The 15,603-nt window shown below is 44.2% G+C and overlaps 1 protein-coding gene across 1 annotated transcript in view; it reads right to left on the minus strand.

Annotated features, from left to right (window-relative positions):
- The window catches only part of LOC128368282 (titin-like), a 170,523-nt gene that overhangs the window by 66,432 nt on the left and 88,488 nt on the right, over positions 1–15,603 (minus strand). The window contains exons 151-182 of the mRNA XM_053329071.1: positions 15,355–15,538; positions 14,440–14,742; positions 13,844–14,143; positions 12,884–13,002; positions 12,581–12,758; positions 11,807–12,091; positions 11,385–11,678; positions 10,974–11,273; positions 10,618–10,799; positions 10,230–10,359; positions 9,899–10,089; positions 9,228–9,657; positions 8,625–8,930; positions 8,349–8,530; positions 8,040–8,169; positions 7,801–7,952; positions 7,557–7,704; positions 7,288–7,453; positions 6,645–6,796; positions 6,097–6,393; positions 5,338–5,637; positions 4,745–5,059; positions 4,492–4,640; positions 3,793–3,943; positions 3,379–3,660; positions 2,986–3,288; positions 2,427–2,729; positions 1,964–2,245; positions 1,530–1,717; positions 1,220–1,331; positions 581–883; positions 161–469 (exon numbers count right to left, since the gene is read on the minus strand). Coding sequence (XP_053185046.1) covers positions 161–469; positions 581–883; positions 1,220–1,331; positions 1,530–1,717; positions 1,964–2,245; positions 2,427–2,729; positions 2,986–3,288; positions 3,379–3,660; positions 3,793–3,943; positions 4,492–4,640; positions 4,745–5,059; positions 5,338–5,637; positions 6,097–6,393; positions 6,645–6,796; positions 7,288–7,453; positions 7,557–7,704; positions 7,801–7,952; positions 8,040–8,169; positions 8,349–8,530; positions 8,625–8,930; positions 9,228–9,657; positions 9,899–10,089; positions 10,230–10,359; positions 10,618–10,799; positions 10,974–11,273; positions 11,385–11,678; positions 11,807–12,091; positions 12,581–12,758; positions 12,884–13,002; positions 13,844–14,143; positions 14,440–14,742; positions 15,355–15,538 — 7,426 coding nt within the window. The remainder of the gene's footprint in view (positions 1–160; positions 470–580; positions 884–1,219; positions 1,332–1,529; positions 1,718–1,963; positions 2,246–2,426; positions 2,730–2,985; positions 3,289–3,378; positions 3,661–3,792; positions 3,944–4,491; positions 4,641–4,744; positions 5,060–5,337; positions 5,638–6,096; positions 6,394–6,644; positions 6,797–7,287; positions 7,454–7,556; positions 7,705–7,800; positions 7,953–8,039; positions 8,170–8,348; positions 8,531–8,624; positions 8,931–9,227; positions 9,658–9,898; positions 10,090–10,229; positions 10,360–10,617; positions 10,800–10,973; positions 11,274–11,384; positions 11,679–11,806; positions 12,092–12,580; positions 12,759–12,883; positions 13,003–13,843; positions 14,144–14,439; positions 14,743–15,354; positions 15,539–15,603) is intronic.

The following is a 15,603-nucleotide window of genomic DNA, read 5'->3' on the forward strand; positions in this document are numbered from 1 at the left end:
CCTAAACTATTTTGCTTACTAGACTATGCAGTCTTGAATGTCAAAAACAATATTGGTAGCCTTTCACACTTTTATTGTACTTAAATTATATGGTTATGTATTTACACATTTTCCAAATCTAGAATAATGCAATAAAATCTAGATAAAAACCAAACCGTACCGAGTCTGTCGTGAACCTTTATGGACTCTTTGACGTAGGCAGGATCAGATTTGCCAGCAGCATTAACAGTAAAGATCCTGAAGGTGTATTCCTGTCCATCAGTCAGGCCTGTCACCACATAGTGGAGGTCGGGGCACTGCTCTGGGGTCTCGTTGGCCGGTTTCCACTCCACAGAACCAGGATGCTGGTATTCAACAAGATAGCCAAGGATCCGGCCCCTTCCGTCATGGCGAGGCATCTTCCACTTCAGACTGACAGTGTCCTTGGTCTTGTCGTAAGCCTCAGGGGTCACTGGAGGGCTTGGACACACTGTGAGAAGGAAAGCAGGAAATTCTTAAGCTTTAAATTTGATGGCTAAAAAAAAAGTGTCACTGCAGTGAGATGATAAATATATTGTTCAAGAGTTTGTGTTACACTAACCAATGGGATCTTTGGCAAGAATGGGTTTTGAGGGTTCACTGGGGTCTCCAGTTCCCAGCTCGTTCTCAGCCATCACCCTGAACTCATACTCGCAGCCCTCCACCAGGTCCTGGACTCTGTATTGAGTAGCAGGGTATAGTGGCTCTCTGGTGGCCCGAGACCATCTTTTGGCTGAGGGCTCCTTCTTTTCCAGGATGTAGTTGGTGATGGGCTTCCCACCATCACGAGGCCGGTTCCATAGCACCAGGGCGTTGGTGCCATACACCTCCCTGACCGTTGGCATCTCAGGGGCCTCAGGGACTCCTGCAGAAGGGCCACAGGGGAAAAAAGTGTTTATCAAGGGTCTTTTGGGAATCTCTGGAGAAACTGTGGATGTCTGACCTTTGTGAGACACATTTATCAATCAGATTGGACCCTACTCTTTAGAATAAAATTGATACCTTGTAGTTGGGTGTGACCCTTTTTCACTATAAATTCCAAAAGGATAATCACTGGGTTCTGTTTAAGTCAGTACTTTCCTCATGCATTTGTTGAATTGAATAAAATTGAGGTGATTTTTTTTGGTAGACTCTGAGGGGGTTGGTGATAATTCCTTAATACAATGTTTAAAGCTTCTTATTTTGTTTGCAAAGAACTTACTGAAAAGATCTTTGGCTCTCATCTCCTCAGAATCCAGAGGGTCACTGATGCCGTACATGTTCTCAGCACAGATCCTCATGATGTACTCCCTGCCCTCAATCAGTTTGGGGATCTGGGAGTAAAACAACAACATGTAAACATTTCTTTTTTTTAACCAAACTGCCGCCAGTGCTTCCAGGCGATGACAGGCCAGACCCATTTAAACCAGCTCCAATTTGGGGTCTGGTTCACATTTTCAAAGCCTTGAAGACCTTTAAAATAACAGAACAGGTGACTGGAGTTTGATCAACAAATCATCATCTGGACCCACCTTGCATGTGGTCTTGGTGGAAGCTGATGTTACTGTGGTCCAAAGGTCTCTGTTGGTGTCTCTTTTCTCAATGATGTAGTTGGAGACGTCAACACCTCCACTGTCCAGTGGAGGTTTCCAAGAGATCACCATGTACTCTCTGTGAACCTCATCAAAGATTACTGGACCCACAGGAGGAGTCGGGCGGTCTGCAGGGAATAAATAAACATGAGGGTCTCACAAACAGTCTCAGAATTATGTTGTGATTGCAAGAATAAATATTACTAATAAATACACATCGCTGCATTGCAAAACATAAGGAAGACATGTTCCTACATGAAATCATTCTAAACAAACCTGCCAAACCTGTTTAGACATTTAACATGCAGTATCAAAAAAGGGCCATTTCGTTTTTTGAGGACTAGCATCAGTGACCAAGTTTGCAGTCTACATACCAACAACTGTAACGTTGCACACTCCCTTCCTGGATCCGGTGCTGTTCTCCACCACCACCACATATCTGCCACTGTGCTCACGCTTTGCCTTCATCAGGCCCAGTGACATGGTGGTCAGTGTATTCTTGAACATGATATGCATGTCAGCCTTCAGCTCCTCGTCGTCTCTGTACCACATGATGGATGGCGAAGGTTTGCCGGTGTAGCGACCCTGAAGCAGGCAGCTCTCACCAACGCGTATGACGATCTTATCACGGAAGTCCACCTCGATGGTTGGTGGCTCTGCAGGACAAAAAAGAAGAGGAAGTCAGAAGTGATACTTGAGGGAATCAAAACACTGGTTTTCAGTAATTTGTTTCAACAGCAGGAACAAAGCAGAAAGAGGCTTTTCATCTTTAAACTTGCAAAACTATTGTCTATGTACACAACACCAGCTCCTGTTATTACAATCAGAAGGGCTCACCCAGTTCGTCCTTGCAGGTGATTGGCTTGGTGCAGAATGATGGTTTGCCCGGTCCGATGTCGTTGACGGCAATGACCCTGAACTCATAGGTGTCGCCCTCCCTCAGGCCATCGTAGGTGTACTTCCTCTCCATCAGTTTCTCCTTTGTCAGTCTGGAGAACTTATCTTTGCCGATCATACGTGCTTCCAGGATATACATGGTGATCTCCGAGCCCCCATCATACTTGGGAGCTTTCCAGGTGACGCTGATCAAATCTTTGGTAACCTTGGTGACCTCCAGCTCCTCCGGGCGGTCGGGCACACCTGAGCGAAGCAGAAATGCACAGAGTTAAACTTTCAATTTCAATTATGTTTTCATGGCAGACGGTGTTACAGAAAAGTTTAGGGACACTCTAAAAATCTGTTTTAAGAACAAAATATTACTATAAAGTCAGAATATGGACTTTTTAAAAAATTCTGCCCTTATTCTCAGAATTCTGAAAATGCTTTCTGACTGATTTTCAAATGTGCTCCTCCCCCTCTCATCTTTACAGCAGGGATTACCATGTTTGTTACTCACTCATAGGTTCCTTCACAATCAGTTCAGCTGCTGTCTCTATGAAGGGTCCGATGCCGATGGCGTTCTCAGCAGCCACTCTGAAGAAGTAGGCCTTACCAGTGGTGAGGCCATGAGCCACAGCGTTCTGTCTGCTAGCAGTAAAGGAGAGCGAGGTCCAGGCCTTACGCTCAGCTTCACGTTTCTCAATGACGTAGTTGCTGATCGGAGAGCCACCATCGTTCTCAGGGAAGAACCAGTTGATCTTGCAAGAGTCACTGCTCAGGTTGTCAGCGGTGCAGGGGATGCCGACAGGTCCAGGGACATCTAAGAGAAACAACAACAGGTTTCAGGAGGTTGTAATATAAAAAATATGGATATTCATGTGAAGATTAGCATCTTAAGGCAGTGTCTTACCCAGAACTTCCACTGTGACGTTCTTTGTCTTCTCCCCGCCAGCATTTTTGGCAGTCAGTGTGTAGACACCGAGATGCCTCCTGGCACAAGGTTTGATCACCAAAGATGAGCTGATGGCTGTCGTCTCCACTTTGGCCTCAGGAGGTAGCGCTGCTCCATCTCTGCTCCACGTGACGTCAGGTGGTGGCTGGCCTGATACGTAGGCAATGATGCGGATTACCCCGCCAGCATGGACCACTATCCTCTCCTTCACTGAGGCGTCCAGGTCGATCTCAGGAGCAACTGAAAGGAAGAAACACAAAGTTCTAGAGTGTCTGTTCCAAAAAGATTCAACAAAGTAATTTTTGAGGTCACTCTTGCAAGAACAGTACTTGTTAGATGTAAAAACTAAAGTTTCAGATCTTTATGACTCACCGGTTCTATCCTTGACCTCGAGCACTTCGGGGACTTCGCCTGGCTCACTGTTACCAGCAACATTAATTGCCATCACCCTGAACCTGTACCGACCGCCAGTCTTCAGACCAGTGATCACAAATCGGGTGCCACGGATTTCTATTTCCTTAGCCTGAAAAAGACAAACATGGAGGACAGATGGAGATTATGAACTGAAAGTATCCGAAGTTTCAAAAGTGTAATTTGTGGCAAGTTTTCTTGGTATTTTGGTATTTGGTATTCAGAATAGAAAAGTTGTTTTTGTGCTACACTCTTGGCCATCCATGTCTTCAGAAAGAAGAAAAGGAAAAGAAAATTCACCTGAGGAATTTTAGTTTGCACCTAAATGTTTTTTAAATGTTGAACTGGCATCTGATTTCTACAGAAACCTAGGACAGCTGTGGATTACACCAAATCACAATTTGTCATTTTGAAATAAAAATGTTCATGTGGTGATTAAATACATTGTTAAGATGGTTTGGATGCATAAGATCACACAGTGATAGTTAGTTGCCATCTCAAGATAATGATATCTTAAGTGTTGTAAACTCCTATATTGGGATAATGAGATTAAAAGATAAGCACCATTTTATCTCTTGACAAGTGAATTATTGGTAAAATAATGGATGCTGATTTCAGGAGCACTATTCAGATCAGAGGAATGTCTCATGTGAGAGTCACCTTGACCCAGGCCTCGGTGCCCTCCTCCTTGTACTCCACCCAGTAGCCAAGGATCTTGGAGCCTCCATCCTTCAGAGGTGGGATCCATTCCAGGTCCACCGTGGATTTAGTCCAATCAGAAACCTTCGGAGTTGGAGGAGAGGGTGGGGCTACAGGAAGGAGGAGATAATTAGATATTTACCACAAAAACTTCCTTCCAGTTCCTTCTTCCTTGACACCATTCATTCTGATTTCATTGTAGGCGTGTGCTTACAAATGGGGTCTCTGGCGAAGATGGGGTCTGTGGGTTCACTGGCAGGTCCGGGCCCTGCAGCATTGACGGCATAGACTCTGAACAGGTACTGGGAGCCTTCAATGAGACCGTCCACCACAAAGGACTCGCCCAGGCCCATGGGGCGGATGGGGTCGCGGGTGACACGGGCCCAACGCTTGCCTGTCGTCTCCTTGCGTTCCAGCCAGTAACCGGTGATTGGAGTGCCCCCGTCATCATCGGGCTCCTCCCAGTTCACGGTCATGTTATCCATGGTGATACTGGTCACAGTCGGCTTCTCACACCGGCCGGGGATTTCTGTAGGAGGACAGAAACTTGTACAATCTCGCCACATGTAGCTGTTCTGGAGCTTCTGTGTGTGTGCGTATAGTGTGATACTCCAACTGGAGTTTTTATTGTTAATTGAGTTAAAGTGTGATAATCAACTTGGAGTAAATGTTACCGTGATTCTTATTATCATTAATATTGTTGTGACTTAAAGACAAAGATAATGATCACATTATCACTATATAGATAAAGGAATTAGTCATCATACAGTATTTGATGTTTGAGTTTGAAAATAATCTGAAACTTACTGTAGAGGTCTCTGGCCACCTCAGGATCACTGTCCAGTGGGTCTCCAACGCCATACTTGTTCTGGGCCATAATGCGGAACACATACTCATGTCCCTGCATTAGGTTCTCCACTGTCCAGATACGTTCTTTGGGCTCATTGGTTACAGGCACCCAGGTCTTCCTGTTGGCTACTCGCTTCCAGATGACATAGTTGGTGAGTTTTGAGCCACCGTCATCCTTTGGCGGCAGCCAGGACAGTGTGATCCTCTCAGCTCCAATCTCCTCAAACTTAATGGGAGCAGAGGGAGGACCGGGCCGGCCTGACAGAACAAAGACAACAAGTCAAGACAGAATTCTTCCAAATGGCTTCAGACATTTGATGATTTTAGTCATGATTTAGAGTTTGTCCTTATAATATCTGTGGTAAATAAACCTTGCTTATTTTAAAGTTCAATATGCATTTATATTTTCAATAACAGAAATATATTCTAAATATCACATCTACGCCATAAAAAGAGCACCTGGACCTGGACCATCACATGGGACATGATAAAAAGTAAATACACTTTTATAAACCATACAGCTTCAGGTAAAAGGAGCAGATGTGCCAATTCAAACAGCAAATACATCTTTACTGAGTGTATGTACTGTTCATTCGATGACTTAATTGATCACCCGTTGATAGATAAGTAAATAGTTCAGCTGAGGTGGTAAACCATCTGAAATACAAAGTAAACCCGCTTTTAGAAAAATCGGTCTATATTTTGTTGCGATCGTACCTAGCACATTGAGCCTCATCTCCTTGGAGGCCTTTCCAAGGCTGTTGGAGGCCACCAGTGTGTAGAGGCCAGTGTCAGGACGTTTGCCCTGCTGGATCAGGAGCGTGCAGCTGTCGTCTGACACAATTTTGTTGATGTGCTCATCGTACTGAACCTCCACCTTGTCATCAGACTTGTGGGGTGGAGCCTTGTACCAGGTGAGTGTGGGGAATGGACAGCCGCGGATTTTGGCCACAATGCTGATGTCTTTGCCTTGCTCAGTCTCCATGAACTCGTTCAGCTCAATGGATGGTGCGCCTGCATGGCGAAGACGAAAAGCAGAAGATTTTAAATTAAATGTCTTTTAGAGGAAAAACCTACTTTGAACATCACAGCTTTTGTCATATGGAAATCCAAATTTAGCTTTAAACTTGAAATGGAGTAAATCAACATGATGCTGAGCTCAAATGTTGTCTCATGTTTTCATTGTCTTAATGCATTTAATTTGACAGAGTGAAATGGAAAATGAATGTTTATATGTGTAATTCTGAAAAAATGTATGTGCTTACAGGTCTGGTCCTGGATAAGGATTGGCCCAGCGGTGGTTGAGAATCGGCTGGGTCCAGCTACGTTATATGCCTGCACTCTGAACTCATACTCGTCTCCCTCCGTCAGGTCCTCTACCTTGAAACTGGTGGTGTCCACTTCTCTCCTATTGCACCTACAGGTTGAAGCACAGCAAGAGACCAAAAACAGTTTCAGAAGTGAAGGACAATGAGAGAAAGAAAGAGATACAGAACTTATTCTTCATATTTCGTATTTGCAATTAAATCAACTGTTGGTAATTAGTTGACATCATCACTGTCAGTCTTGAGGTGTGATGGCAAATCCTAAATTTGGATATTTTGCTCTGATTGGGTGATCCCTCTGTCTGACAGGTTCGTCATGTATCCTGTGTTTCATCTTATTTTCTGTCCAGGTAATTTGTTCTGCTTTCCTGGTGTTGCCGGCTTCTGACTGCAGGTTTTGTAATTCACATATCTCTATTTTCCATGTGTTTGGCATATTGTGCCTTCTCAATGTAATCATTGACCTTCTTTAAGACTGTATTTGGCAGATGTATGATCAATTTCTAGAGTATTAATTTCAATTTCTGAAAACCCTTTGCACACCAAACAGCAAACACAGACACAGTTAGCTGTAGAGGTTTACCTCCTCCAGGACTCCTTCTGTGCACTGCTGGCTTCCCAGCAGAGCATATCCACACTGTAGTGAGTGACGGGTGAACCGCCATCGTTCTTTGGAGGCTTCCAGGTGAGAGTCACCGTGCCCTTCCTCACACCCACAATCTTCAGCCTGGTTGGAGGATCAGGAGGATCTGAGGACACAACAACATATAATTATTCTTTCAGATATAAAATCCAAAATGCGTTTTTTCTCCTCGGGGGGTGGAGGATTTGGAGAGTAACTGACGGACTTACGAATTGGATCTTTGGCTTTGGCTCCTTCGATGGTCTCGGCATATGGTCCAAACCCAAAGCGATTCTCGGCTTTGACTCGGAACAGGTACTCCTCACCCCCGATCAGGTCTGGAACCACCAGTGACTGAGAAGTGTAGGCCGGGTTCACCTGAGGATGAACAGTTATAAGAAGTAAGTCACACAAGCTGGCCTCTGACAGACAGAGTGCATTATCATTCAGTAATGTTTGAGTGCTCTGTTGTACCTTGGTCCAGGCTTTGCCTTCCACTGTCTTCTTCTCAATGAAGTAGCTCTTGATTCTCTCTCCTCCATCACACTTGGGAGGTTTCCAGGTGAGTCTGCAGGTTCCCCTTGTCACGTCACTCACCTTCAGGTCCTCAGGAGGTCCTGGCAGGCCTGAGGAGAGGACAGAAACAGATAATAAGGTGTGGGATCTTACTTAAACTTCTAGAGGAATAATTCAGACTGAAAGATTATACATACCAACCACGTTGACCCTGACTTTGACCACTTTGTGTCCAGCAGGGTTTTCAGCATTGATGATGTAACGGCCGCTGTGGTTCAGTTTGCCATCAGGGATGGTGATCACAGAAGTCGTGTCAGTGGAGTGAATCTGAAACAGCAGCAGGATATCAGAAATGTTCATAGGTAAGTCCTCATACCACACTCTAATAATTCAGATATCATACCAATAAAAGCCATAAATGTGCAGTTCATGGAGTTTTGGTTGGCAGGTAAAACAGAAAATAGAATTTGCTTTCAATTTGAGACACAGAGGTGGAAGAGTCTCACCTCTGAGTCGATGGGCAGGGTGTGAAGTTCATTCTTCTTCTCGGTCTCTGCTGTTCCATCAAAGGTCCAGGTGACTTTGGGAATGGGTCGTCCTGTGATGGTGGCGGGAATCTTGATGGTGGTTCCTGCTCTGCAGTTCATCAGGTCATGAGCGCTCACGTCCAGTGTGACTGTTGGCTCGACTGGTGAATAAACACAATGAGAGTTTTGTGTTAAACCTGTGCTTTGATTTATTCCTCCATTCATATTCAGATAAACAACCTGTGTGACTCTTACTCAGGATGTCCTGAACCAGGATGTCAGCCGTCTTGGCGGGCTCGGATTTTCCTGCGCCGTTCACAGCGTAGATCCTGAACTTGCACTTCTTGCCCTCCTTCAGGTCGGGGACTGTGATCTCAGTCGATGGGTGGAGCTTGTCGGCAGGGTTCACCCTCCTCCAATCAGGAGAGCCCTCCTCATGAACCTCAATGATGTAACCCTTGACGGGGTTGCCGCCATCTTTGTCTGGTGGAGTCCAGGTGAGCGTGACACTGTTCTTTGTCTTGTCTTTAACCTCGGGGGATCCAGGTGCACTGGGAGGGTCTGAGAGGAGCAGAGAGGGTCAAAGGTTAGATATATAAAATATCCTGCCATGTTTTGGACAGTTGTAAAACATCACACTGCATAGTTAAAGGAAATGTTACGACATATTCTGCTGACATTCTGTGTTTTTTTATGAACATTCACTCAAAACCAAACTGATGTGATCACTTGATATTAAAATTTTCAACAGACTATTCATTAGAGATAAACTAATTAAAACTGCACTTTTAACTCGAGCTCAGCGATATCTGTCATAATAATCAAAAAGAATTTGGAGGTTAAAAGGTTGACACTCACTGCAGGGATCCACAGCGAAGCGGCACTCAGTGGCCTCGCTATGTGGTCCAACTCCTGCAGCGTTGCATGCAGCCACCCTAAACTGGTACTCGGTTCCTTCGATGAGCCTCAGCACAGTGTACTGCAGGCCCTTCACGGAAGGCTTGGTAACGGGCGACCGGTTGACACGACCCCAGTACACAGCACCGCGCTCCCTCTTCTCCAGCCAGTAGCCCTGAATGGTAGAGCCACCATTATCCAGAGGAGGTTCCCAGGTCAGGGTCATGGTGGTTCCTGTGGCAGCAATAATTTTAGGGTTGCGTGGTGGTCCGGGAAGGCCAAACGGATCCTTCAGCTGGACCTTCTCAGAGTCACAGCCATCACTGACACCATATTTGTTTTCTGCCTTGATTCTGAACTGGTAGGTGCCATTCAGGTTCAGTTTGTAGACCTGGAGGACAGAAGAGGGATGTGAATATTTTCCAGTTCGATATTTTTTCTAATTTCTACATTCAACATTTTCACATTTAAAGAACTAGTTTTCACTACGAAAGATGGAAAGAATGTGTTTTATTGTAAGATGAAGATTTTTCAAGTGTCTTGCATGATAATCTAATATTTGCATTCATCAATAAAATCAGTGCATTTATGGTTCATTCAGTTTGGTTTCAGGCTTTGCAGTTTCGACCCACCCCGTATCTCCTGTCAATGAGATTGACGGTCAACTCTTCAAAGTCAGACTTCTTCTTGCTGGCGTCTCTGCGCTCAACAATGTAGTTGGTGATCTCGCTTCCTCCGTTGTCTTTTGGGGCATCCCAGGTTAGATAGCACGACTCCGCCTTGATGTCAGAGACTACAATGTTCCTGGGAGGAAGAGGACGATCTGCAGATGCAGGAGGAAACACCAGGTTTGAAAAAAAATGTTCATGTTTAAATTTTCTAAATGATTTCCTTCCTTCCACAAACAGACATCATTGTCAAGGACAATTATACTGGAAGTTCTGTAAGATTTAATTTTCTTACCAAGGACCTCAACTTCAATGACGTGCTTAGCTTTGCCGAAGCAGTTTTCAGCCACCAGCTTATAGTTGCCCTTGTCCTGTCTGACGGTTTCCAGGATGGCGATCTTTGTCTTCAGGGTTGTCCGGTTCACCTGAAGATAAGAGAAGTTTGGTTGTTATTGACTTCTCAATCAAAGAAACCTGAGAAGAGAAGCTGGGCAAAAAATAACATGTAAAATTTAAAGTTTGTCCAGGGAACGTGGCAAGAGGGAAAGTAATGGATTCTTCCTGTGGGGAACACGAATATCAGCTGTGAATATCACTGCCCAGTAGCTGATGAGATGTGTGTTGGGCAGATAGTTGGAGAAAAAGTCTAAACAGATTTCAGTCACAGTGTTATGAGTTTTCACCTCCTCAGTCTCTATCGTCATCTTTTCTTCATCAGGCTTTTCAATCACTACGTCGTCCTTCACCCATTGCAAGGTTGGCAGAGGAAGTCCCTTCACCTCGGCCGGGATGTCAATAGCAGCTCCTTTCCTGACGGTGATGGTGTTGTTCTTGAAGAACTTAAGGATTGTAATAGCTGGAGGAACTGTGGATACAGATCATATGTCATGTCAGAGAGTGCCACAGTTGTAATCAGCAATCAAACTCTTCTGATTTGTTCATTTTTTTGCTTCTATGCCAAAATTATTGGCTGTTTTAATGTAATTGTAATGTTTCTCCACAAAATCTCATTAAATCAAACACTAGTTGAGTGTCTTACTTTCATCATCCATGATTTTAGCTGCGATTGGCTTGGAAGGCTCTCCATTCCCGACCTCATTCACGGCTAAGACGCGGAACTCATAGTCATGGTTCTCCATCAGGTTCTCGACAGTCCCACAGCACTCAGGGAAGATCTTGCGGTTAGCCACATCAAACTCATTGCTATCAGACCTCATCTTCTCCACATAGTAGCCTCTGATGGGGCTGCCACCATCACTGAGAGGCGGCTCCCATGCCAGGCTGATGGTGGTTTTGCTTCTGTCGGTGTAGTGCAGCTTCAGAGGAGCAGATGGAGTACCTGAAGGGAGGGAGCGCAGTAGTCAGTGTAGAATTGTTTCGACTACACTTTTAATAATCACAAATTGACACCGTGTTGTCAGAAACACTTCAGATATTTTGGCAGATCTACCTTTGGGATCCTCAGCCAGGATGGGTCCGAGGTCAGCTGGAGCTCCATCTCCATATTTGTTTCTGGCAATGACTCTGAAGTCGTACTCCTCACCAACCAGCAGGTCATGGATTTCACACTTACAGGATGCCACCTCAACGGGCTGGCGGAAAAGCTTCATCTTGTGGTCCTTCTTCCGCACTTCATAGCCAATGATGTCACTGCCACCATTGTCCACAGGGTCAGCCCAGGTGAGGACGAGGCTCTTCTTGGTCACTGACACAGTCTTCAGGTCAATCACCGGTCCAGGCACATCTACAGAGACATTCAAAATTTAATATTTTAATATTTTCTGAGACAGGATCACATTTTTAGAAAACTGGGATATTTAAGGAGTTTCATGCAGAGGATTTATAAGTGAAATGTATTTATTAAACACTGACCCATAACATCCACTCTGGTTTCAGCAGTCTTGGTCCCGCTGCTGTTGGTGCCAGAAATCGTATACTTTCCATGATCCGCTCTCACTGCTTTCTTGATGAACAGCATGCTGTTCTTGCCTTCCGTCTCCACGATCATCCTCTCCTTGTCAATTTCAGCTTCGTCTTTGGCCCATTTGATCTCTGGTTGGGGTCGGCCGGTCACTACTGCAGGAAGCTTCAGAGACTGGCCGGCTTTGATGATGACACCATTCTTCACTGAGACATCAAAGTCAACAGCGGGCAATACTGACATAGACAAGGACAAGATAAATTAAAATAAATACTTAAATACAAAAAATCGAATAATCAATCATGTTTCATTCCTGAAGCTGCCTCACAGTAAAAATGAGTTGTTTATGGATTAAAACAATTAATGTGAAGAAGCTGTTTTACATTCTTGTCTTCTTAATGCCAAAACAACATACTAGAATATAAAAAGGTCCCAAAAAGGAGTTATATAGTACTGTTTTCCCTCTGAAGAAAGTGTAATTAGAAGTAAACTTAATCTTCTCAGGGAATAACAAACATAAAATAATAGAATAGATAATAGAAATCCTTTATTGGCATTGAGATTTGGAGTGCTGCACCTGAAACAACCCTCAACACCAGACAATAAAACAAAGGACAGACAACATGAACAATCACACAAGGGGGGATAAATATCAACTGGAAGAAAAATTATAAAGTTTAAAAAAGGAAATTCATCTCCCAGCTGGTCCAGCATTAAACCAGTACCTTCAGGCTCCTTGACGGTGACAGGTTCGGTGACACCGGGAACTCCAGGACCGGCGTCGTTGACAGCGATGACCCGGATGTAGTAGTCCGATCCTTCAGTCAGACCTGTAACGGTGTAGGTCAGCTCTTTACACCTGAACTCTGTGCTGCGAGTCCAGTCCTTCTCTCCAGCCAACACCTGCCATCAGAGAAAACATTAGTTTAACATCACCGGTTTTGCTTATTCTGTCTTCACAATACACAAAAGTAAAAAAGAAAAGAAAAACTAATTAATGCATCTGCAGTACAGTTACACTAAAGTACCTTCTCCACATGGTAACCAAGGATGTCTCCTCCACCGTTGTACAGCGGGGGCTTCCAGGCCACGATGACTGAATCTTTCCCGGTGTCCACAATCCATGGAGTGGGGGGTCCAGGAGGCACTGTGGGGGGGGGGGGGGGGGGGGGGGGGGGGGGGTTATTTAGTGTTTTTGAGGAGGTATGCTTATGTCTGTTATTGTTATACGACTTAAAGACCAGTTTTTTTTATATTCTACTGCAGGTTTCTTTTAATAAGCTGTTTTTAATTTTTGTAACTTTCAGGATGCTATTAGCAAGTCCCCATAATTAGCATTTATTATTAATTTATAAACTGTTATAAGTACTTATAACACACTGTCATGTAGTTATAATCAGATATTAGGACTTTTTAAGTGTTTATTAATTTAAATGTAACATACTTTTTATTATTACAGCAGTGTTTTACTAGCCTGGGTGAACCCATGCTCTCTGCTTCGCTCAGAAAGTTAGCATGGCCAGAAAGACAACATGTCCGCCTGAGATAGGGAACCAATCACAGAACGGGGAGGCCGACTTTGTTTCCATCCAGCATGCAGCAAACGCTCAAAGCAGCAGTAGATTGTGTGCTAAATACACTGGAAGGCAAGTTCACTTCATAAACAGGAAGTGTTCGTGCTGCTACAGCCAGACCCTTCCTCACCTGTGGGCGGGTCTAGCGTTAGCCAGACTATTGTTTTACTATATTGTCGTTAATTATCTGTTCATTCAGCAGCAAACTCTTCTGGGTGTTCCAGTCGGGCTGCTTAACAAACATTTTAAACGGGCTAAAGCCAGCCGCCCTCATTAGCCTCCATTAATACACACAACTCTATATTTCATACTGACGATAAAATCTCATTGCACGTTACGAATCCGAGGTCAGTGTTCTTTCTGAATGCCTGTGCTGCTTCTACACATCGATCTTCACTTGGGTGGGTTACTTACGGATGGCGTCCATGGTGACGGTGCGGTCGGTGGGCTCGCTGAACGGCCCGGGCCCGGCCAGGTTCTCGGCACAGACTCTAAAGATGTAAGTGAGACCCTCCATCAGGCCAGTCATTTTCACGTCCAACGAGTTGAGGAGGGCACGATTCACTCGGGTCCAGTGTTTGCTGTTCACTTCCTTCCTCTCTATCCAGTAGCCCAGGATCGGGCTGCCGTTGTCCTTCGGCTCGTGCCAGGAGATGTGAGCGGTGCTGGCCGTCACCTCGTGGACTCTCGGTGTGTTGGGAGCATCAGGAGGATCTGAAGGTGGAGAAGAAAGTTAATAAATGCATGAATATTAACCTAATGTTCATCAGTGTCACTCCAGATTACTCCCAATTATAAGATGAATTTGATAATTAAAGGCATTTGATTATAAAAATAAATTAATCAAATTATTTTAAATGAATTAAGGTTTTACATAAAACAATTTATTAATTAAATAATTCATTTCCATTTAACCACATTTTTAAATTGTTTTAAATTGTTTTAAGTCAAAAACATTGGGGTGAAAAATAATTTTTTAACAGTTTATTTTTTAATTTAATTTTACGTACCGAACTGGTTCTTAGCGACCAGCGGCTCGGAGATGCACGGCGGCCCGCAGCCAAACTTGTTCTCTGCAGTGACCCTGAAGATGTACTCCTTCCCTTCAATGAGTTTGGTGATGGGGAAGCTGGTGCCCTTCAGGGTGGAGGTGATGGTGATCCAGCCGATCTCATCGTTCTTATTGTCCTTCTTCTCCAGCATGTAGTTCAGGATCTCGCTGCCTCCGTCGTCCTCCGGAGGGTTCCAGTTACAGATCACGGAGGTGTTCCTGATCTCATCGAAGGTGAAGTTGATGGGAGGGCCGGGTTTGTCTGATTTTAGGACAAATAAAGTTAAAGAGCTGCAGTTGAATATTTGAGCTTCTCTGCACAGAATGATGCTTGTGTAGTTCTTTTCACATTTATCTGCTGAAGGAGGAAAGTTTCTCTGACTTCACGGTGTGTGTAATTTTAAGGGCCGCGTCCACTTGTGACATCACCGCTAGTTTAGAGTCAGTCACGGCCAAATATTCAACTGACACAAGTATGATGTGGAAACCTGAAGCCTCAAAACACTGAGAACTTTACAGTGAAGGAGGAAACATCTGTTGTCCAGCAGGAGAACTTTAGACATTGAAAATATTTGTATATTCATATTTTCTGGATTTTTTAATGAGGGACAAGGATGAGTTGCCATTATACGGATTTTAAGATAAATTAACTTTTTTTATGGAAAAAATTAAAATACAAAGTGGAGTACTTGATGTACATCTTACAACAGGTCTGGAGTGGATATTTAGCATTTTATACAAATCAGAAGTTTCAAATTAATCAGCTTAGCTTCAAGAATGAGAAAGTGTTTGTTAATCACTATTAAACCGAAAATGTTTATCTGTTTGCTAACACTGGAATAACCGACTCTTAAAAAGTAAACTGGTATCTCACCAAGGACGTTGACGATGCAGGAGGCGGTGGCGACACCGTGAGGGTTTTCCACCTGGATGGTGAAGTTCCCGTGGTCAGCTCTGACAGAGTCACGGATCATCAGCGCTGCCTGACCCTTTTTGCTCTCGTCCAGACCCAGACGCTCGCGTATCGGTGTCACAAACTCCACTTCTGGTTCAGGCACCTGAAAGCAACACATTCATTAACTGACGCAAATGAAGTAATCATTCAAACACACAGAAGTGTTTC

This window comes from Scomber japonicus, chromosome 11, assembly GCF_027409825.1.
Source record: "Scomber japonicus isolate fScoJap1 chromosome 11, fScoJap1.pri, whole genome shotgun sequence".
Taxonomy (NCBI): domain Eukaryota; kingdom Metazoa; phylum Chordata; class Actinopteri; order Scombriformes; family Scombridae; genus Scomber; species Scomber japonicus.